The sequence below is a fragment of the Lissotriton vulgaris genome, chromosome 6 (genome assembly GCF_964263255.1).
Source record: "Lissotriton vulgaris chromosome 6, aLisVul1.2, whole genome shotgun sequence".
In the NCBI taxonomy this organism is placed as follows: domain Eukaryota; kingdom Metazoa; phylum Chordata; class Amphibia; order Caudata; family Salamandridae; genus Lissotriton; species Lissotriton vulgaris.
The window spans coordinates 176,969,809-176,993,846 of NC_141694.1; the positions used below are offsets into that span (position 1 = coordinate 176,969,809).

Sequence of the window (24,038 nt, forward strand, 5' to 3'; positions counted from 1 at the left end):
CATTCAGACCTATTGTCAGTACCATCAATTCAATTCATGAACCGATTGGGACCTATATCGACCGTCACTTACAACCATCTGTGAAACTCATGGCTAGTTTCCTACAAGACACAACAGATTTTCTAATCAAACTCAATCAAGTCATCATTGATCCCAACACACCTATCCTGCTATGTACGATTGATGTTAACTCACTCTACACCTCCATTTCGCACAACCTAGGAATACAGGCCGCAGAGGCGGCACTGCTTAAAACGGACAAACCAGCCAACCTACAAATTTTTCTGATGGAACTCATCGAATTTATCCTGATGCACAGTTATTTCAGATACAATGACAAATATTACAGCCAACTATCCGGAGTAGCCATGGGCAACTGTGCTGCTCCGGCATACGCTAACCTTTTCATGCAGGACTTTGAAAATGAACACATTCTTTCTACTCCACATTGGAAGAATCACCTCCAAACATACTATCGCTACATAGACGATATTTTTGTAATTTGGACAGGCACAGAAGAACAACTAACCTTCGCCATCACAAATTTGAATAATGTTGATGAAAGGATCCAATTCACCCACCAATATAACAGTTCCAACATTACCTTCCTGGATGTCAACATCACCCTGAAAGATCACAAACTTGAAACATCCATACACACCAAACCCACCGATCGCAACAACTATCTACACTATTCCAGTTTCCACCAACCCAGTCTCAAAACCCATCTACCATATTCACAACTCTTAAGAGCTAGAAGAATAGCGTCTACTGAAGACTCATTCATACAGGACAGCACCATCATCATAAAAAAATGTGCTAAACGAGGATACCCACAGAAGATCATTAATACTGCATACCAACGTGTCACTACAATTGCCCGATCAACATTATTGCAACCCAAGAGTATAACTAATCAGGATATACAACGCAATGTGTTCGTATCCAAATTCTCTACTAAGAGCCACTTGATCAAAAAAACTATTAAAACACACTGGCAAATGTTACAACTAGAACCGGATTTCAACAGTGTTTTCAATGAAAGGCTGATATTCGCATACCAACGTTCTAGTAATCTACGATCCCTGATCAAACCATGTAACATTGAACCTACCGTATACAAAGGAACCATTCCATGCCACAATTGCCAAAATTGCCATAACATTATCCCAGGAACCAATATCAGCCATTCAAGTTCGGGCAAACAAATCTCACTGAAAACCAATGCTACCTGTGACTCCACTAATGTGGTGTATCTTTTAAAATGTCCATGCGGACTATCATACGTTGGCAAAACGGAACGCAAGATAAAAACACGCCTAAATGAACACAGAAGCAATATCAGAAATGGCAACCTTAAATCATGCGTATCCGCACATTTCACTCAAGAAAAGCACACGAACAGTCAAATTCGTTTCTTAGTTCTGGAAATTGTATCCAAACCAGAGGGCACTGACCCCAAAAAACATTTACTACAAAGGGAACTATTCTGGATTTTCAAATTGAGAACGATTGCGCCACATGGCCTCAATGAACGTTTGGAGTATAGTAGCTTCCTTTGATACAGCTAATGTACATTGATTATGTGCTGTTTGCTGGCTGATCAAACTTTTGTGCATGCCTTTATCCTTCTAGGCTTAAATAATGTGTGTATTGATCCTATTCCTTTTCATGCACCAGATTTGGCTCATGTTTTTCCTCTTTTTCTCGCATGCAACCTTTATTTCCATTTTACATTCTTGTAACAGTCTCGTTTTCTCATTATTCCCGTGTACTTCATCTTTTCTTTCTATCATCTTTTTACCTCCCTTGCCATTCCGTTTAGACTTTTCTCTTTCATTTTTACATTTTTTCTCGTTACCTTGGCTACATTTTCTACCTTTGGACACTCTTCCATCGCTTTCAACTTTGTCTATTAACTTTCCCGTAAGGTTTGTTTACCGTAGTCCGTTTTTGGTGTTCACCTATTCGACTGCACTACGCAGTCCGTTTTCCATTGCCCTCACTATCTTAAACTCCATCGCGTCTGTCGAGACCTTTTACACCCGCGGGTTCTGGCGTCTTCCGCCGCCGTTTCACCTGGTTACACCGACGTCTGTATACCTTTACACATCTTTCCTCGGTAAGTGCACTCGGGCTCGGAGCTTATTGCTTGAAGGTGTAGGCTCAGTTTAATGGGGGTGTAGATGTCTGGTCACATCACAATGTTAATGCGGTGCACCAACGATAACGGGAATTCCACCGAAACACACCGGCTATCCTTTCCACACTTATAAATCCTTCGAACTGTGGATAATGGGCACTCTTTAATTTCCATGCACTAATGGACACCGTAAAAGACCCGACGACCTTTTACCACAATTTATTCTTTCGTATTTTCTTTGCACCTTCTGTTTACAGCATGCGTCCACGCTCAGTCACCTTCTTTCTTTTAACGTGTGAGCACAACACTATATCCGTTTAGATTTCTTTCCTTCTTTCACACTTGACAGTAGATACCCACCTCCGGCTCCTGACTTATACCTCTTTTCTCTACTTATTTTCAGTATGTACCCCCTGACGAAGAGCCCCTCGGCTCGAAATGCATCGGGGTGAGGATATATATATTGGATGTCACCAAATTGAACTTGACCTACTTTGGAAAAGTCATATGATTTGAAAACATGATTTTCAGTCCTTACGATTTGCTCAATATTTTGAACATTAACATGAAGATATTTGCATTTCTACTTTGGACTACTCGGTGCTCATCATAGCATATAGGTGTGCTCAGGTCCACCACCTTGTGCCTACAAGGTTTCTCTTTCGCATCTTCTACGTCTGCCCTTCCTGGACAGTAAGGGTTTCACCCTGAGCACCCTAAAAGACTCAACTTTCTCCTTTAAAATCTCAAAATAGAATTTTGATAACCCAGGAGTGCAGCGGACCTCCCTCCTTTTCTAAAAGCACAATGAATACACAAAATGTCCATTGATCACATATTCAAATGAAGAGCAAGAAGGCATGGGCAACGGAGAGAACACATGCAGGCCTATGGCAAAAAGTACAGTAGCTGCACAAAATGGCCAACCTACCACATGGCATGGAGATCAAAGACACAAGGCTGGCCTATAGCAAACACACACAAACACACACAAAAACTAGCCACACAAAAAATGGCCAGTTGGCCAGCAAAGAAAGTAGGCATGTTAAAGAATGAAGAAAACACCTCCATTCATTCAGAAATTGCAAAATCGAAAATTATGTTAACTGTAAGAAATCACCAACCACAAGCCAAAAACATCCCAGGGCATCAAGAATTACCCAACAAAATACACTTTAACACTTTACAGAAAAACAATATAAAAAACACATTTTGCATTTAATCCAAGGCCATCTTTAAATGAATCCATTTAAAAAAGATATGTTCCACAGTAACAGCTTATGAATATATATCCAGTGCCTAGTAATGGCTGGCTGGCCATGGCCTGTGGGCAGATTAGGCCCTCAGTAAAATGAACAAATTAGATCAAAATTCACAAAAACACAGAAGAAAATGGAGAAAAAGTACTTTAAGAATTTTAAAACCAGGCCTCATTCTCTCCCAAACACTATGCTATTGTTTTCCCATATAAAAAACAAAAAAACGTTAATGCAAAATATGCCCCTACTGCAACTCCAGGCCACCTACAATCAAATTTACACATTAAAGAATTTATTTTACAAATTGTACGAAAAAGGTACAAAACAATACTGGTGCATGCCCCACATCAAACAAAAAAATTATCCAAAAGTGTTTTAAACTACTTGAGTAGTTATCACACAAAAAAGTCCTCAAAATCCAATGGTACTTATGAAACAGGGATTACTGACAAAGGGAGTGATCCTTTCACCTCCAAATCCAAATGAAAAGTGGCCAAGGGATAGGTACTGGAAGGAGCCTCCTGGACAGGAAGTGAAAGTTGTACTCCAGATGACACTTCTTCCTTCCTGTTTAAAAAAAGTATTAAACCTGGCCAGGGCAAAAATATTCATTCTGCTTGCAGAATTGTCAGGATTTGGTCACTTTGCATTACTCTTGTAATGCAGGGTCCTAGTCAAATTCCAGTAATCGCCATATGGTGGAATTTTGCTGTTGCTATAGCAACTCAATGACAAAAGCAGTAATCAAAAGCTCCAGCAAATGAGCTGGCAAGCAGTATTTGGCATCCATTAGCTCCATTTCTGATTTCTAAGAAGGCTTCCTGTGCCATTTTCTAACACGGGTGGTTGCCAGTGGTCCCTTTCAGAGATCTGCTTCTGGCGCAGATTTTCTACTTGAGAAGCAGCAAAATAAACTCGAAATGTTTTTGGGGGGCGAGTAACTATTTTACACAAACAGATGGTTGAGGTAGTTTTCTTTAACACAAAACACATTAAGTTACTGGTGTCTGAACTTGTAAGATGCTTTGTGGTCTCCCCATGCTCGCATCCTGTTTGTCGTGAGGGTAATGATCAGGCACCCTTCTCTTGTGGGGCTAGGTCAGTCTCTGTGCTAATGCAGCTAATCTCAGAGTGGCTTTGGGTCTGTATGTTCGAATGCCATTAGCATTTTCTTGCTATTAGTATTTGATCAAATGTGAGTTTAGCTCCAAGAAATAGAGTGCTTGATAAAGAGCACTTTAAATGTAGTAGGAGAATGTATGCATTTATTTAATAATTAATGGCACACAAAATAGCATTTCTAAACCCTGACAGAGTGACACAACATGTATTCATAAAGTGCATAGTCACACTGCCTTTGATACTAAAATGATGGATGTTCACTGTCACCCAACTCAATATTACTCGTTTTATCACCCCAGGAAAGATGAAAGGCTGAGTGGGTACATTAGGATTTAAATGTTATGCCTATGACTATAATGTCATACACAGATTCCTGTAGTGGATACATTAGTCCACTGAGCTTCCAAACTTGGCTTAACAGGGTACAACAATATCATGGTCTAAATCGTGTTTAACAGCAATGGGATGGTATTTTTGCCATATTTATTGAACACAATAATTTTGGAAATTATGGGGCCTAATACGGTGGCGGGTGGACAATGCCCAACCGCCACCATAACGGTAAACAGGACCGACCACAAGAGGTGCAGCAGTCCCGCTGTGCGGGCAGTGCTGTATTCAGCACTCGCCACAATGTTAAAGGGGCATGATGTGCATTTGCATGCACAACGTGACAGGCACCGAGTGGTGCCTGCCACCTTGTGCATGCAAATGTCAAGGGGTACCATGGGTATCGCCCAAGTGCAGCCACCCACCCCACAAACCTCTGGGGGCCCGCAACGGGCCCCCAAAGCCATTCTTTGCATGCCTTTCCATGGCGGAGTCTCCACCATGGAAAAGCATGAGACCGCCATCATCATAATATGGATGGCGGTGCCTGGAAGGCACCATCACAATATTGCATGTCTTTTCTGCCCGGTAGGCAATGAGGCGGATTGCCTACCGGCGAAAAACTGGCGACAGTCTTTCCGTCCACCTGGGTGCCCACCACCATCGTAATATGGTGAGGGGGAAATGTTAGGCGGGTGGGCAGATGGAAATGGAGGGCAGATCCCCACCGCCATATGGGAGGTGGCAATCCGCCCGCCATCCAAAAAGACCCCCTATATTTTGAAGAACAACCTTAGTATGACTGAGTGTTTTCTCTAGAGTGGATGCTAAGGAGTAAGAAGTGTTTTTTAGAATAATTTTGAAGAACAGATACAAAGAAGCAAGTCTGATATAGGCGGGAAGAGTATTCACACATTGCTTCTGCATCTGTGCCATATTACAGTAATCAGTGCAGAGGCAAAGGAGCTGCCAGGAGGTGCACCATCTGTGCACCTCATTAAGGAAGCGCAGTCAGTGTATCCCGAAAGGCACACCTTGAAGGAGGAATAGGGAATATCAACAATCCCCTAGGCATCCTCCTGTAGATGAGTGCAGTCAATAACTACACCCGCCGGCAAGGGGGGATCTCTGTCCTCCATTTCAAATGCAGCTCAGGCTTTGCCTGAATAGTGAAAGAAGGACAAATGGATTCAAACCAAGTTCACTAATGCACTGCCCACAGGGCAAGCACAAGCTTGATGGTGTGCTGGGGAAAGTACACGTACTGTAATAGGTGCACTGTCCCTTTCTGCACCTGGGACATCAAGTCAAAATGGGTCAGTTTGCCATGTTTGCAGAAGATACAGTGATTTGCCCAGAGTGTGTTGAGTTGGATGGTAACAATGGGATATGGTCCCAGATCTCTAGATTCCACAGTCACTAGGGCACCATGCAAGAGTGACGCTAGTCCTAAATGCGCAAGGCCACTTTGCGTGGCCTTGAGTGGCTCTGTAAAGCTGGAGTAAAGCAACGCAGTGCAAATCTCTCTGTTGCTTTACTCTGCTCTCCGGGGGGGGGGGGGGGGGCATTCCATAGGCGTTATGTGGGTGTTCCAATGCTACCACCATGGTTTTTGGTGGATTCCCAGATTTACCAGACCTGGTAGACCTGGGAATGCGCCAAAAAGTGTGCCTTCCCAGGGGAGACGCCATGAGGAGAAATATCTTTATTTCTCCTTGTTACTTCCTCTTTCTATTTGTGCTTTGACTGACCTTTCTCCAAAATGCATGAGTACCCTTAAAAACATTCAGACCCTCTATGATAAGATATTGCACTTATGTTTTCTATGAGGGCAATGCACGATACAGGCATGTATTGCATTTGATACCAGGTTATGAACGCTGGGCACCTTACCTCTACAAAGGTTTTCTGCGGCCTCTTCAGGTCTATAAGTAGCAGGTTTCCGATTAGTGGGAGAGGTTTCGGTCCAGGTGGGAAGTTCTGGGCGAGGTCCTTCTTCCAGCCATCGTTTGTAATTTTTACAGCAATTTGAACCAAAAGAATAACCAACAGAATAATAACAAACCCTGACGCATACATTTCTCCTTGGGCAGTGGTTTACAACACTGTAAATATAAATAGTCAATCACCTTAAAAAGAGTGAATTAATATATACTGCTCAGGTTGGAAATGATTAATTTTTTGCAAGAAAGGTCCCCTCTCTTTCAGCTGTTTTATGTTTAATGACTGTTAAAGTTTAAGCTAAATCTCAGTGGCAACGCATCATTTTATCTCCACAATGACATTTTAGCACACCTTGTCTCTCGTGCCAACTGCACAGATGAATGCACTGAATTGCATCAGGCCCTAATGACGTGCAATCCTGCCGACTAAGCTCACAGGTTATTGTTTCAAACCCTGCACAGACAAACTTTTCAACTTTGACTGACCGAGGTAAACAAAATGGATTATTTTCGTATTTAAATAAAATAGCCAACTACAAAGACAGATGCTTCAGATTACATATTGGATGATTTAGCATTGGATGGTAATGGGTAGTCACAGCTCTTCTGGCATAAGTGCTAAATGTAGACTTGAAACAAAACGTGCAGGTTTTTTCCTCATCCAGAAAGTATTGGAGCAAAAACATTTTTGCTCATGATTTAGCAGTTCCTCCGGAAATCGGAAAATGTGTCCATGCTGCTCAAGTTTAAATCTAAGTTATATACATTAGTTTAGGGTGTGCAAGCGTAGTAAGGGTTTTTTCCAGAAACTTTGTCTAAAGGTCATGGCAAATTTGGGCACTTTTGCACATTTTCTTCTTTTCTGGATATATGAGATAAATACATATATCCTTGTGTATCGTTAAACAATGCATAAAAAACAGATCAATATGTGACATTATGGAGAAAAATGGGCAGGCGAGAATCAGGAACATTTTAGGTGACAAAAACTCTACACCTTCCTTCTTTATCAACATTCAAACATTCAAATTAGTTTATTGTTCAGCAATTTATGCTATAACAATTTAAATATTGATGATTACAATGCAATGCAAAAACTTTCACAATTCCAATCAACTGAAAACAACATTGACATAGTTCATAAAATGCAACTCTCTGTGTATCAACCATTTATTTTAATGTAATTTAACTATTAAATTTAATTTAAGCTAGCCTACTTACTTTATATAACCAATTTCCACTGAGTAGAGCGATTGTTGGATTGTTGGATCTTACTAAATATATCAACTATCAGAAAAGTGCCTAGGTAGAGATACCAAAGTGTGCATCTACCAGTCACGTTCTCTGGACTAAGACACCTTTTCTTAAGTTTCAAAAGGTAAGTTTATTGAAAGTAAGTCATACCAAGCAATACACAATATCTTGAATCAAAGCATCAAAGATAAACAATACAAAGTATAATGAAGTGGCAGATAAACAAAAAATCATATAAGAGGAGAGGCCCCGAGACAAGGGCAGAGGATAAAGAAAAGATTGAAAACAGCTATGAAACAAAGCAATTGCACTTTGAGAAAATAATATAATGCATGACGTTTAAATGGCTAATGACAAAAACTAAGGAATCAAGGGGGCTGAGGAACCTCTTGAGTAAACGGTGTTGGAGCAACAGATTTTTTAGCATTGTCATCTAGAAAGTCAGTAACAGGAGACCACATTATCAGCCTCATATGCTTCAGAGATATGGGGAATACAAAAGTTGTGTCTAGCCAAAGAAAAAGGAAATACGAGGAGAAATAAAGACATTTCTCGCTGTTGCACCTCCCTTACGCCTCCCCTGGGGAGGCGTAAGCTTTTGGCACTGCTTCAGAGTTACGATTGCTCGTAAATCTGGGGCAGTGTCAAAAGGCCATGGATGTTGCTGGGAACGCCCCCAGCAACACCCATTGCACGCCCCTTTAACGCAGTACACTGCGTTAAAGGGACTAATATTTATCAGGCAGCAGTACGCCAAAAAAACTGGCGTACTGCTGCCTGATAAATACCACGCTGGTTTCTGCGCCACGGAACTTCATGAAAAGTGAAGTTCCGATGGCGCAAGGGGCCTCATAAATGAGGCCCCCAGTACTTACCCGAAAGAACGACTCCTCCGGAGACAAATACACATGGAGTGACAGTATGTCTGACACAATTGCTTGATTTAGGGCTATATGTGGTATTACCTTCAAACATGTATTGGTAATTCACAGTACGAGGTCGCTAAACACATTGCGTGGCAAGAAATATCACTGTATTTAGGTATATGGGTGTCCCGATTCTGGGGCCATATCATGGTATGTCTCGGAGGCTGATTTGAGCAGAGACTCTTGGGGCATTGTTGGAGCACCAGCGGGACTGCGAGGACCGGCAGCCCGTGCGCAGCGTTTCGTCCTATTCCCGCCCCCACCGAACCTGGCAGGATAAAACATCGCCTTACGACCCCCGCTTCGCGGGAGCCGCTCGGAGGCTGATTTGAGCAGAGACTCTTGGGGCATTGTTGGAGCACCGGCGGGACTGCGAGGACCGGCAGCCCGCACAGCAGAGTTTTGTCCTATTCCCGCCCTCACTGCTATTTCCCTATATTATTGGCTCAGTATCCCGCGTCGCGGGACGCATGCGGGTGTGCGCCGGACGAAGCCCGGGCCAAGAAAGGCCCGTTTTAGCCCGTTCAAGACCGACAGAGACCATGCCGGGCCACATCTCTTGGCTTCCATATTCATCTATCAGAGGGGGAGGCTATACGAACTGTAAGTGAAAGCTTTTCTCTTTACTGGGGGTTCCTGCACTACAAGATGGCTGGTCGCGAGCTCAGGAGTAAAACCATACCTGCTATTAGCAACACAGCAGGAACTTTGGACAACTATGTTACTAGAACTAGCTCACTTATATCCAAGGAAATTTCTATCCTGGAAAAATGCTTATCTCAAGAACTGTTAAATACTAAAAGATCATCTCTGGGACATATTAGGAATGCTAAGTCACCAGTCAAGGGTGTGGTTACAATTAGCAGCTGCATTGAAATGTTAGATAATGTGGTAAACGAGGGGGCTGGGGACTTGGGGGAACTCCTTCGCAGTGCAATAATAGTAAGGATCTAAGCATTATGGAACCCAACCTTGTACCTATTGTTACTACTGACTCTGTAAAGATAATTCAGGGGAACAGTGAGAGGGTGCCATACCTAAAAATAAACGCACTGATCACAAATTAGGTGGCCGCAAGGCCAAGATCGCTAAAGAAGTTGGTGGCTTAGATCCCCCGGAGATAGAACCCCTACTCACAATATGGTTGATTTGAATAGTGATAATTCTTTCACCCAAGAGGAAGATCCAATGTTCACTAAATTAAGCATGATATGTAAAGCCTTGCTTGACCCCCTTGTAGTCAGATTAGCCCAGATAGAGCTAAGGCTGTCTAGTATTGAGAAGGCCACTGCCCTGGTTGGAGATGGTATGGATAGGGTCAAAATGATGTTGAGGGAGGGAGCGAATGGTGTTAAGGAAGCTCAGTGCGGGACCCACACTGACACCATTAATACCCTAGGAAGTGTGGGAGACACAGTACAAATGTTACCTAGTAACACCACTACTATTCCCCGGAAACGTTCAGAAGTGGAGGCTACCAAGACAGAGACAGAGAATGACTCTGCACCAGTTGTGCAGAGTAAGGTTAGCCCGGCTGGCTGACAGCTCAATAAGTTGGTAATTAATTTACCCCCAGAATCAAGCCCCTTTGTCGTTGTATTAACAGGGGTACCTGTGCTGGAAGACCCGGTGCGGGAATCTTTTTAATCATTGAAAAATAAGGTTACTAGTTAGTTGAATAGGAATAGGCCTCTTCCTCCCCAATCTTTTAGTGAGATTTTGATGGTACAAAGGGTACACTGGATAGGTAATACCACTAAAAGTATCAACGGGGATTGTGTTCTGGTTAACTTTCGAGACCTGAGAACAGTTATGCATAGATGTTCTTGGCCCTATTGAGTCCTTGATACTACTATCCAGTCTTTCCCTCGGTCTTTTTTCTATCGGCCAGCCCCTCAGACTTTCAATGGGGAGCTGGAGGATGGTTGGACTAGGGTGGGCTCCAGGGGAGGGAAAATTTGGACTGGGTTAGGGAAGGCCAATTTTAATCCCCCGGGCCCTTGTTCGACCTGTAATCGTTTCAGCCTCCTGGACATGGTTGATTGACTCTCCCCACAATTGTTCTGGGAAGGTGCCGAGTCATTGGCCCGTTCCAGGCTAAAAAGACACAATGGGCCCGCTATAATGAATTCTGACGAGGATAATGTAATAGGGGAGGGAGGAGTGCTTCTAATCTTGACAGCCACGGCACTCTAGCAATCTTGTCATGGAACGTGGCTGGCCTTGGTAACAAGATCGATTGCCCAGAATCGGGAACATTTATAGACGGGAATGATTTCCAAGAAACATGGGCCAGAGAGGAAAAGACACGCACTGGATATGCTGCCTATTCTGTACTAGGGAGATGTGGTGGGAGGGGACGCCCCTCCGGGGGCCTTGCAATATGGGTGGGCTCCCACCTAGGTTGCACGGTCAAGTCCCTGAACACATCATCAGATGATGTGGAATGTGTGGTCCTGGAATGGCCTAATGGCACTAAGCTTGCACTGGTAAATGTATACTCTAGACCGGTGAATGTTACCGCGGAGACTAACACAGTGGAGGAACTCTCTTCATTTATAAGCTCCATACCCAGTGGCACCAAGTTTGTGATTGGGGGTGACCTAAATTACAACTTCAAACTGCTGGCAGGGCTTGTAGATGGAGGTTTCCTCGAGGAGGATGTTTGCTGGGCTATACCCACTCTGGAGTCCTCGCCCCCTAGGCCTTGGACACCATTGGCGGTACAAATCACGTCCCTAACATTTAAGCACTCTATTAGGGCGTGCAATGGTAGGGTTAACTTAGATCGACCCCCGAAATGCACTTTTAATAAGCAGGGTTAAGAGGCCCGGTTGGATTACATATTTGTGGAAACTAGATTATGGGCCACAATAAGGGACCTCTTTGTAATACCACAGGATGACAGTGATCACAACGCCCTAAGCTTAAAAATAACCATGCCTGGTGTTGCAAGCGGGACTCTGGATGCGAAGGGCGCCCCTGACTCGAGAATGAGTGGTGTGGCTCACTGGTTAGAGGCGGCAGACCCAGAAGCAGAGGATGGCCCGGGACCAGGGTTCAATCCCCGACGTGGCAGGGTTGTAAACCAGGGTCAGCAGTCTCGATAATTCTCGCCTCGGTGCCTACTCTAACCAGGGATCACACTTGGCAACTCTGGGCATTAGCTTGCCTTATCTCCACAATGGCCCCCCACAAACGCAGGGGATGCCTGGTTTCACCTTGGAGATACCCAGGAGGGAACATCTCACAGGGAAAGCCTGGACAGATTCCCCAGCGGTCTATAGCGCCAGGATGCCTCCGGGTAGCAGTGCACTTTACAAGACACACACATTTACATGATCTTAACCAACGATAGGAGAAGAATAAAGTGGACAAAAATAGTAGAAAGACCAGAGCGAATCTCGGAGCTTTATGCTCTTATCCTCCCTATACTAGAGGAAATTAGTGTTGCCCTTAATGATGGATCCATCTATGACAATCCGTGTAAGGCAGGAACCCTGCATGAACAGTTAATAAATATATTGTCAGATGTATTTTACCCTCTCGCGGCTAAGCGGCCGCAAAAAGGTTCTAGTCCTAATTGGTATAACTCTACTTGTAGAAGAGCTAAGACCGCACTTGTTACTTCCATTAAAAACAAGGCTAGCAAGTCAACAGTCTAGACTTTGAGAGCTAATTACAAGCGCGTAATGAAGTGTGCAAGAGAGGAATGGGACCATGATAATTGGACTGGTTTATCTAATGCCCTCGCAACTAGAGACCTACAAGATTCTGGTCCATTCTAAACAATGGCTTGGTAGAGCCAGCTGCAGCTGTGGAGGCTAACATAGTCGAAGGTGTCTGGGAAGAACACTTTTGTACCCTCTACGCAGCAGGACCTGCCATTCCGCAGGGAGTCCTAGGGGAGATGCCGCTAGATCAGATATGCCAAGCGGATATCTATGACTTCACGATAAAGGAGGTCGAAAATGCTATTTCCAAATTGGCAACTGGGAAGGCCCCGGGGCTGGATAAGCTACCAGGTGATCTTTTTAAACATCAACCCACAATTTGGGCCCCATACCTCCTAGTTACATTCAACACAGTCCTGAGAGGGACCCCAGTGCCTGGCACTTGGCTGGCCGCAGAGATTCTCCCTATATTTAAAAAGGGTTCACCTCTGCTTCCAGCCAACTACAGGCCGATCAGTTTGATCGACGTCCCGCAAAAGATCTTCGGAAGACTAATACTGGACCGTTTCCAGGACTGGGTGGAGGAACACTCTATACTAAGCCCATATCAGGCAGGGTTCAGAAACAAATTATCCGCCATGGACCAGATACTTCGATTGAACATGTTATTCTGGAAGACGGTTAAGTCTGAGGGGGGCAGTCTTTATACTGTGTTCGTAGATTTACGAGCAGCTATTGATTTGGTGCCAAGACAAAAGCTTTGGGTTGTTCTTGCCGATTTGGACGTTCCTTATCACTTGTTGCACATTCTAATACGCCTACATCTGGACAATTTCGCCCGGGTTAGGTGTGGAAGAAACGGCCACCTTTCAGCAAAATTCCCCGTTGGCAGGGGGGTGGGACAGGTTTGCGTGTTAGCACCCACCCTGTTGTGCCTTTATGTCAACGGGGTAATTTCCCACCTAACTGATGCGCCCAAACTCTCTGGTAGCAGGGTGCCGGCGATAATGTTCGCAGATGACACCCTGCTGCTTTCAAAATCCCCAATGGGAATTCAGAGGGTTTTGGATGGCTTTGTGGGATTCTGTGAGGATAGGGGGTTGGAAATCAACACCATGAAAACCAAATTTATGATTTTCAATCCACTGCATGGACTAGACGTAACCCATGCATTGGAACAACAAAGCTGGAAAGAGTTCACATTTTTGAATATTTAGGGATAAGTCTTAATGAAAACATGACATGGGCCCCCCATCAAAAAAAGTCCCAACTTAGGCAATCCCAGCTCATAGGAGGCATCCTAAAACTCTCCAACAGATCCACAATAAAACCTATTCAACCTGTAGTGGAGATTTATACAACAAGAGTGAGAGGGGCTGTCCCTATGGGGGTTACCTCTGGGGGCACGCCTGTCGTCCGGCGATTGTTGTCACAGAAAATAAATTCCTTAGGCAATGCTTGATGCTCCCCAGTAGCTCCCCCTTGCTATCCATTAGACTGGATATGGGTCTTAGATCGATTGATGAGGTTGTGGGCTTGAAGCCTTTAATGTTTTGGAGGAGATTATGGAGTACCCCGGAGCTTTCTGTTTATAGACAGGAATTATTAGGGATTTTAAATACAACTAATACGGGGAAAATTCCCTGGCTAGCTTATATCAAAGATGAATTTATTAAGTTGGGCCTCTCGCAAAGGTGGTATAAACCTGAAACCGCTTGCCCGAGCACCTCACAAAAAAGTCTGTCTAAACTTTTTTATGAAAGTAGATTAACAGCCTCGATATCTAGCACTCTCAGTGACACTTTAACAAACTCTTTCTTAAAGGTGAAGGATTTTTACTATTTTGAAACTGTCCTAGATGTTATCTTTCCCCGTTGTACAAGGAAGTTGTATTTGCAGTGGAGGTACAGCACACTACCAACTAGAGCTTTCACATGCAATTGGTTTCCATCTGCTTTGAAAAACTGTCCTAATTGCAGTTCTGATATTGAGAGCGAAGTACATATTATGTTCTTTTGCCCTGCATATCGGATAGCGAGAACGTACTGGTTGGTGCCCTTATGTAAAAACATGCGAATCACTCATTGTATGCAAACCTTACGCATTCTGAAAATGGATTTGTCATCTGTAGTTATTTTTGCCGTTGCTAAATATCTGGCGGCGGTGTGGCTAAAACGCTGGGGAGTGCTGAACATTATTCAAAATTGCTAATGCATATGCACTTTATAAAGATACTTACCGACTTGATTTTTGTAAAGGCCATAGGCTGGTTGGTATTTTCTGTTCTATAGATCCTCGACAGCTGAAACTGTTATTGTTTTTAATGTTTTTAATGAAATGACTAATGTTGTTTTTATGATTGTATGCTTGTCTTTTATTGCATGTATTGCCGAAATAAAGAAATATGATGATGAAATACCACTGTATTATTGTTACAGGTGGTGCACTCCCTGTTGTTTTGTCTAGCTGATTTAAGTTAATCGTTCAATTTTATAGGTTGGGTGCTCCTTCAGGTGACGTGTCCGTCCATGACACGTCGGTTAGAACATAACAAGAAAGTGTTGCCATCAGATGATGGTAACATCGCTGACCTTGGGCACACCTTTGTGTTCTTGAAAACCAAGACTCCTTGTTTGTTTCATCAGAGGGTTTATCTAAAGTTCATTGTAAATTAATCGTCAGTCCATAGAGTTTTTTCCACTCTTATCAATCTTAGAATTGTTCCATTATGCTCCAATGCATTTCGGGCTTATGGGCCCTTCGTCTGGGAGCTCTAAAATGTAAAACATAACTGTAAGCCACATTGCTTTATCAACATACTATATGAAACATTCATCAGCGCTTTAGTAAAACATTATCTCAATACACCAATGATAAGCCAAGTATACACAAAGATCCTTAAAGACCAGCAGCGTGAGTAATGTGATTGTGAAAGTATTGGGTGTGTAGGAGCGTGTGATAAAGGTGTAGGTGAAGGTATGGAAAGCACAAATCAGCATGCAAGGGTCAGTGTATTCATCTTATTCGTATTGGCGCAGTAAATGGCATGAATGCCGTCACTAATACACAGTGCTTAATATATGCGATAATGAAACTAAATACTATTCATCACCCCCTGAGTTATTTGATCGAAAGTGATCTGTCAGCGAAAAAGAGGTGAAATAAGCTTACGGTTAGGTCGATTTTAGCTTGCACGTGTTCTGAAAAGAAAACACGGGAAAATAATCAATGCCTGCCATTTGGTGTGGGCTTTAAAGAGTATTGCGTTCTGGATACAGATAATTTCAACTCCCCACCCATCTTATGCACTTCATAGCATTTCCTAATGCCCATTGCTTTTCTTAATAAAGTTTAAAACAGCAGTGCAAATAACAGGATTGGTAAGTGATTGCAGATATCTGTACCCCTCAATATGTGTACATGGGCGAATATTGAATAGTAGGAGTAACAGCAATCTACTCAGTGGCCCTTTATAAAGTGCACAAAAAGCATAAAGTATAAGGTGCTCTGAGAAGTTCTATTGTCACAAGGGCAGGCAATAAGTTTGTCCGTCCACCCAGATTGTTTGGGGAACACTACCAAAAAGTGCAGAGTGATTAGGCAAAATCTTGTTAAAAGAAAACGCATCTGGCTATTCGTTGTAAAGGATAGGTAATACTGCTGTTTGGGCATGAAAGGGCAACTAGGGCCGGGGGCCTCCAACTGTAAATGACGCAAATTTGCCCAGACCATATACTCCTCTTTAATTATACCCTTTGCGTTTAAGGGGATACTCGACGGATTGTCAAAGTTCTCACCCAACCCAATCTCGGATAACCTATCCCTCACAAACTGAAGCCAGGGGATCTTCACAGACTTGTCCAAATTGATACAGTCTTTGATAATCTCCCAGGAAAACTGTAACTCTACTGAGACCCAGATTTTGGCGCACAAGAGAAAAGGGGCAGCAGTGATACGATCTTCTATATATTACATCCCCACTTCTCGATGAGAAAATGAGGTGGCAGAGCTGCTTGGAATCATCAACAAGCGTTTTATAAACCTATTTTCCACTACTTTTAAGGGGCGCCTTCTTTGATAGCACAACACGCCCGCTCCATATGATGCGACTGACAAGCATTTTGCATTGAATAGGGTAACCAGCTCGGGCATTGGCTTGCGGCCTAGCTTGCAGGCGAACCTAAAGAGCCCCTCAACTACTTGTCTGCTGTGCCCTAACCATAATTAATTCCTCTCTCCACTCTGTAGCATTTAGCAATGACACCTGTACATTCTCACTCAACACTCTGTTGAACTTTTACACAAGTCCATTCTCGTGGTGTAACTTACAGCCTTTTTAACATGATTTCCCCCCCATTGTGCCAAATAAATCTAAAACTCTTAAGACACAAACTGGGGCCCATTAGCCATCACTACCTCCTCATGATGCCCTTCCCTACTCCACATTTCCGCACAAAACTGTCTTATACCTCGCGACTTAACCTCATTCACCACGCTTACTTTCGGCCACTTTGAATGGGGAGATGGGTTGGCCTAAAGGGAAAGGGCCATCAACCTTGAATCTGGGGATCTGGGTTCAAGTCTCGGCAGTGGCGCTGAACATCCTGTGATTGTGGGCAAATCACTTAAACTACTTGTGCCTAACCAAAAAAATGAATGTGTCCTCGTGTAATTCAACTGGTGTTATGTAAAGTGCTCTGATACCCGATTCGGGCCCAGTTCGCGCTTTAGAAAACTCTGTAAAATAAAAAATAAAAATAAATCCACCAATAAAACAGCAACATTCTTCCCACTGCCATCCACCTCGAACAGGTGACTGATGTTCATAGCAAACTTTGGCCATGGTTTGCAAGAAAATAAAATAGGAACAACTGGTGTCTTCTTTATCATGCGTGCCTTGCCACTGCACACACAACTCATGCAATTTCTCACATACCTCTCCATATCACGGTCAACTCCCAGCCACCAGAAATCTTCCCTCACTTTTCATTTCATTCCTGACATACCTCCATGTCCTTCATGTAGTGCTCCCAATATACCTTCTCTCAACTCCCTAGTCTGCTCCTCCTGCCCCCTTCTTATGACACCATCCTGACAACAACTCAAATCTGACATATTTATAGTTCCCCAAATCATTCACAAATCCCTCTAACTTAGTCCATTCCTTAGTCCATTTCTTAGGTATCCTTCTCACAAGAGTCTGCATCTCTGTACCCCTTACAATATCCTTTTCCCCCTCCTTTTCGGACCCCACTAAGCCCATTGTATCCATTATGTTAGCCACCATCCATTCTTCCTTTTCTTCCTCATTTTCCCTCTGCCCCTGTAACTGCAACAAAATATCAGTATTCATGTTTCTCACTTCCAGAACATACTTCACTTCAAATGTGTATTCCTGTAACAAGTACATCCATTTAGCAATCCTTGAGCAAGCCGGACCCGCTCCCTTCATTGGAAATACATCGACCAGTGGTTGGTTCGGAAATCAAACCTCATATCCCACACAAACTTTCCTGAAATAGTGAAACCCCACCAACAGGCAAACACCTCCTTCATAATTGTGGAATAACTCACTTCTACCACCTTGATTATCCTCAATGTAAATACCACAACATTTTCCTTTCCATTTCTCTCTTGCATAAGCACTGCTTGTAACCCATGCTTGCTGGTATCTGTGGACACAATAGTATGGTCACATAAGTTAAAGGTTTTAGCTCAACAGCATTTACTATGCTCGTTTTGAACTCAGCAAAAGTCAATTGACATTCCACCTTCCAAACATACTTTTGACCTTTTTTCATCAACACCCACACAGGCTGCACAGTATCAGCAAACCCCCTGAAAAACTTGGCGTAGTAATCTGGCAAGCCTAAAATCAGATGAGTCCTCATCCTCGCCACCATTGTCACCTTATATACAATTTACATTACCTGGGACCACCATTATACACATTTTGCGATTACACCAACAGAACTGTGACTCCTGAACTAATATAGCTCTAACGTGTTTCAGCTGCTGACTGAGATGACTCAAAGATGGAGCTGGCTACAGATCCTTAAAATTCCGCCTGCTTGTAGAGACCTTCATCTCACCGGTCCATCATATCGCTAGCATCATACATCATTTTATTGTAACTTCTTTCGCCCCTCCCCCCAAAACTCCCTATCCCAATGCCCCAATTCCCCTACTGGTGCTCCGTCTTCATGGCTGTGCAGCAGACATGTGTGATGTACCTAGCGCTAGTGAGTGTTCTCCAAAACCACCTCCTGGGGCTACTGAGACTCCAACTATTTCCTGATGCTTCCTCCCCTGAGGGTGCCCCCAAACCATTCCTATGAAAACAAAGGGCTACCCTTATGTCCACCCCCCCCATGATCCCAATTCTAGTGTATTCTTCAGCCCTGCCCCTCTACTCCTGCGCTGCCTGAGGTTCTGTGCCGTCCAGTTCCGACTGCCCTTCCCGTGCCTGCCCTGGGGCCTCCTCCACTGGGTCTTTGGAATATATGTAGGTTTGGTACAATCCCCAGAAGTTCTTAGGTCGGCTCCTGGGTTGCGGCAGCTCACCATAGGCTTCTGATTGCGTGTTGCAGAACAACATTTCACTGGACCATCTTTTCAGGGTGAGCAAGGGGCCCCTCATCCAGCACATTGCTACCACTCTTTTTGCAATTAGCATGCCCATGTCTACCAGCTTGCGCACTGCCACCGGCACCCCTTTCGAGTATCCAAGCAGGGCAAGGGCAGGGTCAACTGTCAGCTCTAAGTCGACTATATTGCCCAATTCAGCGAATATCAAGTGCCAGAACTTCTGCATACCCGGGCAAACCCAGGCCATATGCATAAAGTCTGCCACTGGGGCGTGACATCTCTCACACTCCGGGCTTTCTCGCAGGCCATATCTGTGCAGCCTCTCCGGCGTGTAGTATACATGCTGTAAGTATTTAAAGTTTACCAGGTGATGCCTTCCGTTCAGCGATATCCTTCTAGAGTTCGCACAGCAGTATGTCCACATGCTATGGTCTATATGTGTGGTTAAGTCGCGCCTTGGTGTATCGTGGTGCAGTGTGATCATGGCCTATATTGTAAAGCTTCGTTATAAGTTTTTGGGGCGCGGCCGTGTTAATGACGAACGTCAGCTCCGGTATTTCAGGCGGCTCCTCCAGATCTGGCCCCAACAGTTCCAGCAAACCACTTCATACCCTGTGGAATTGGAATTGCTGTAGCAGTGTAGGCTGTGTCCCTCCCCGCTTGATTTGCTCCCATGTCTTAACACTTCCTTGTTCAAACAGATCTCCCAAAGTGTGTACACCCAGCTTGCGGAGGGCTCCGCAGACCCCCGTCTCTACCAAAGTGGGCAACCATAACGCCCAGTGTATAGGCATGTGCGGTGAGTACAGCAGTACTTTGTCCTTTCTCCGCAGTAGGGAATGCCAGGCATGGTTAGTGGTCATAATAGAGTCTAGTGTCCCCACTCTGCGGTCCATAGGGCCGCATATCATTGCTGGGAGAGGCGTAGGGTCTGTGAACAATCGTTCCATGATCACGTGTGGGATATCTGGACTCCCGTGTATCCATGTGTGAAGATGTGGAGCCTGCGCAATTCTGTAGTACCTCTCCATATCTGTGGCTCCCAGACCCCCTTGCTCATACGGTAGCATTAGTACCTCCCACTTTACTCTGGGTTGTTTGCCGCCCCAGGCCAAGCGAATGAGGAGTTTGGTTAATGTAGCAAAAAAGGCCTTGGATAACACGATCGGGATGTTATTGAAGAGAAATAGAAAGCGCAGAAGCACCACCATTTTCATTATGGCGATGCGTCCCATTAGGGATAATGGTATTTTGCACCCGATCTCCACATGATCCGCTAGTTTGCTGTAGGCCACTCCGTAGTTCTCTCTGACCATAACTTCGGGGTCAGTGTGCAGCATGATACCTAGATACGGGACCGGCTCGGTAGACCACTGCAGGGGGTACTCCATATCAAAGGGCTCAGTGACAGGGGTCAGTGGGAACGCCACTGATTTTGACCAGTTCACCTTAAGTCCTGAGAGCGCACCGAAGTGCACCACTTCCCTGAGGACTGAAGATTAGTTATTTACCGGGTCCCTGACGTAAAGCAGGGTGTCATCAGCATAGGTGGATATCCCAATCTTGTATAATGGGAAGCTGATGGCCTCGTACGAGTGGTATTCTCTGATTGCACAGGCTAAAGGTTCCGCCACCAGGGCGTACAGTAGAGGCGAAAGGGGGCATCCCTGTCTGGTGCCCCTACTGATGTCGAACGGCTCCGAGACCCCATCGCCCAGCCGGACCCGCGCTGTGGGCCTGTAGTATAGTGCACCCAGCATTTGTCGGAACGGTTCTCCTAAACCGAGTTTCCTAAAGACCCTCCGCATAAATGGCCACTCTACGGAATCAAATGCTTTCTCCATGTCCAGGAACATCGCTATCGCCTAGGTGTCCTGTCGTGTGTGCTGTATTGTCCCCATCACCGTGCGAATATTATAAGTAAGGTTGCGTGCTGGTATAAATCCCGCTTGTTCTGGGGCTACCAGGTCGGGGTCAACCATCACCAAACGAGCGGCTAGTATCTTAGCATACAGTTTGGCATCCACATTTAGCAGAGACAGCGGTCTGTAAGAACCACATTTGTCAGGGGGTTTGCCCGGTTTAAGGACCGTAACCAGTATCGCCTCTCGCATGGATGGCGGCATGGTTCCCTCCTCACATATATCGTCGAAGAGAGTGGATAGGTGCGGGAGAAGCTTGTCTTTGAATGCTTTGTAGAAGCTTACTGTCAGGCCGTCTGCCCCGGGGGCACCTTCGGGTCTCATACTCGCGCGTCTGATATCTCCTCCTGCTGTATAGGGGACATCAGGAAGTCCTTTTGCCAATTCAAAAGAAATGGCATCTTGATATAACTCAAGTAACTATCTATCTGCTCCTCCCCCCCAGTTAGCTTAGTAGTGTATAGCCCTGAGTAAAAGCTTTGGAACTCTGCTAGGATCTCTTCCTCCTCCGTGAGTCGCACCCCTGCACCTGACTCCAGTTCGGTTACCGCTTGCTATCGTCTGCCGCCTTTCACTATTTTGGCCAATAGGGAGCCTGGGTGCTCCCCCTCCCCATATTTGCGTGCTGTTGCGTACTTGCCCATGTGACGAACTTCCCTGTCTGCCTCTTCATTAAATTCTTTGAGAAACTCCTGGAGTTCCCTAGTACCAGCCGCCACTATGCTCTCTAGTTGTTGCCTCTCCAAGTCCGCTATCTGTCTCTCCAAATGTGTCAACCTCTGTCTTATAGCTTTCAGTACACTCGAGTGTTTAGCCATCATGACTCCCCTAATGCAGACCTTAATTGCTTCCCATACAGTTTGGGAACTGTCTACCGAGCCTATATTCGTTTCGAAAAACGTATCTATCTCCTCTCTCAATTCCCCTCTAAACCCCTCGTCCAGCAGCGAGTAAGGGGAAAGCGCCATGTGAATGGTGGAATTCTATGTTTCGGGGAATCAAGTATTAGCAATAGCGGGGAGTGATCTGACAGGGTGCGCGGTAAAATCTTGCAGGTTCGCACCAACTTTAGAAGGGAGTGTGTGGCCAGCCAGTAATCTATTCTGGTGTGTATATTGTGGTAAGCTGAGTAGTGTGTGTAGCCTCCTCTGCCCTGGTGTCTATCCCTCCAGACGTCCACTAAATCCAATGATACCATCTCGGCCTGCATTTGTAAAGCGGCAGCTGCCGGTCGTCTAAGGGGCCCCACGGATTTGTCCAGCTCAGTATTGAATATCAGGTTAAATTCCCCCCCCCCATAGGATTCTAGAGGCTCTCAACCCTACACAGTGTCTGGCTGCAGCAGCATAAAAGTCCGGTGAATCATAATTGGGGCCATACACATTCATTACCATAAAGTCATGTCCTTTACCCACACACCTAGACAACACATACCTCCCGTCCGGGTCGGCACTCAGTAGCGAAAGTTGCAATTTGGACTTAGGGTTCACCCACGTAAGGACACCCCTAGAGTGCGTCGTGAAGCCTGCATGTGTGATATTACCCAGGAGCCCCCTAGAAGAGAGCATCTTGTTTGTATTGGGCAAATGCGTTTCCTGTAGTAACGCCAGGTCTACCTGGTGTCTCTGTAGGTAGTGTAACACTTTGCGAAGCTTTCGGTAATCATTGAGCCCCCTAACGTTCAAGGTCATGGCTTTAAAGGACTCGGCTTCCTCTACCGAACTTCTGTGGTGCTCTTCAGCAATACTCACAGTGGTACTCAATCATGGGGAGCTTCATTAGCAGTCTCTTAGAGCCCCCATCACACAGAATCATAACAGTGCGGGCCCAATCTGCCCCATACTCCATCACAATGGACAGGCCCGTCCTAGGTCGCACTTGAGTATACCTGCTAGGGAAGACTGTATCCACAGTGTATAGAGGTGCAAACATGGCATCGCTATTCGGTCCCACAGACATGTGGTGTCTGTCCCGTTGAACGGGAACTTGCACTCTAGCGCACAGACGATCTAGAGCCCCCAACCTGAGAAAAACAACCATTGATTTCAGAGTCACCCTCACTTCACCAGAATCCCCCCCGTCATGAATGAACAACAACAGAACTCCCATTCCCCCCCTCCACCCACAGCCGACCACCCCCAACCTGGTCAGACCGAATCCCCTACCTCCCCCCCCCCTCCTCCCCACAAAGCATCCATAACCAATCCCCAATAAGGGCCCAATATGGGCCAAAAGTGCTGACAGCGCTAGGGCAGAGGTCGCCAAACATTTCCTGAAGTCCAGCTCCTTCAGTTTGTCTCTGGGAAAGTGGTTTATGAACCTGCCCCTGTACCATCACCCTTCCCATCCGTGCTAACGATGGCCATGTGTGTTTCCTAGAAACTTGTTAAATGGAGTCCCCTCTCACACCACCCCCGTACAAAGACTTAGCACAGGTCTATTCCGGCATAAGAGACACTGCGCGCCAAGCTGGTCTAATATCTTCCAAATGTCTAACATTGCGCCCCCTCAGCAGTGCTGAAACAGCATGGAAAGATCTCACCCAGTATAGTCCCTGTCGCCTTCTCCGCCAGTCATCACATGTGCGCAGTGCAGCGTAGACCACCGCACTGAAGGGTCTGCAGCTTTGATCGTCCAGGATGAGGTCCACCGCTGTTCCACAAGTCGCCGTACTTTCCACCTAGTCCTGTTCCTCAAGGTCGTTGTTGTGCTCTGGCTCCCCGGCCTGGATCCTTGGGCTGTCCCGCTGTTCCTTGGCCCATACCTTCAGTGATTTCTGCAGTTCTTTAGGGTCCGTGAAGAAATGTGAATGCCCCTGTCTGTTGATGCGCAGCTTCTCCGGGTACATCATTGCGTAGTCCAGGCCGAGATCCCGGA

At 45.2% G+C, this 24,038-nt stretch overlaps 1 protein-coding gene across 1 annotated transcript in view; it reads right to left on the minus strand.

Annotated features, from left to right (window-relative positions):
* LOC147706977 (cytochrome P450 2K1-like) overlaps window positions 1-6,952 on the minus strand; it is a 300,169-nt gene extending 293,217 nt beyond the window's left edge. The window contains exon 1 of the mRNA XM_086926206.1: window positions 6,748-6,952. Coding sequence (XP_086782332.1) covers window positions 6,748-6,933 — 186 coding nt within the window. The 5' untranslated portion in view covers window positions 6,934-6,952. The remainder of the gene's footprint in view (window positions 1-6,747) is intronic.
* Between the last annotated feature and the right edge of the window lie 17,086 nt (window positions 6,953-24,038).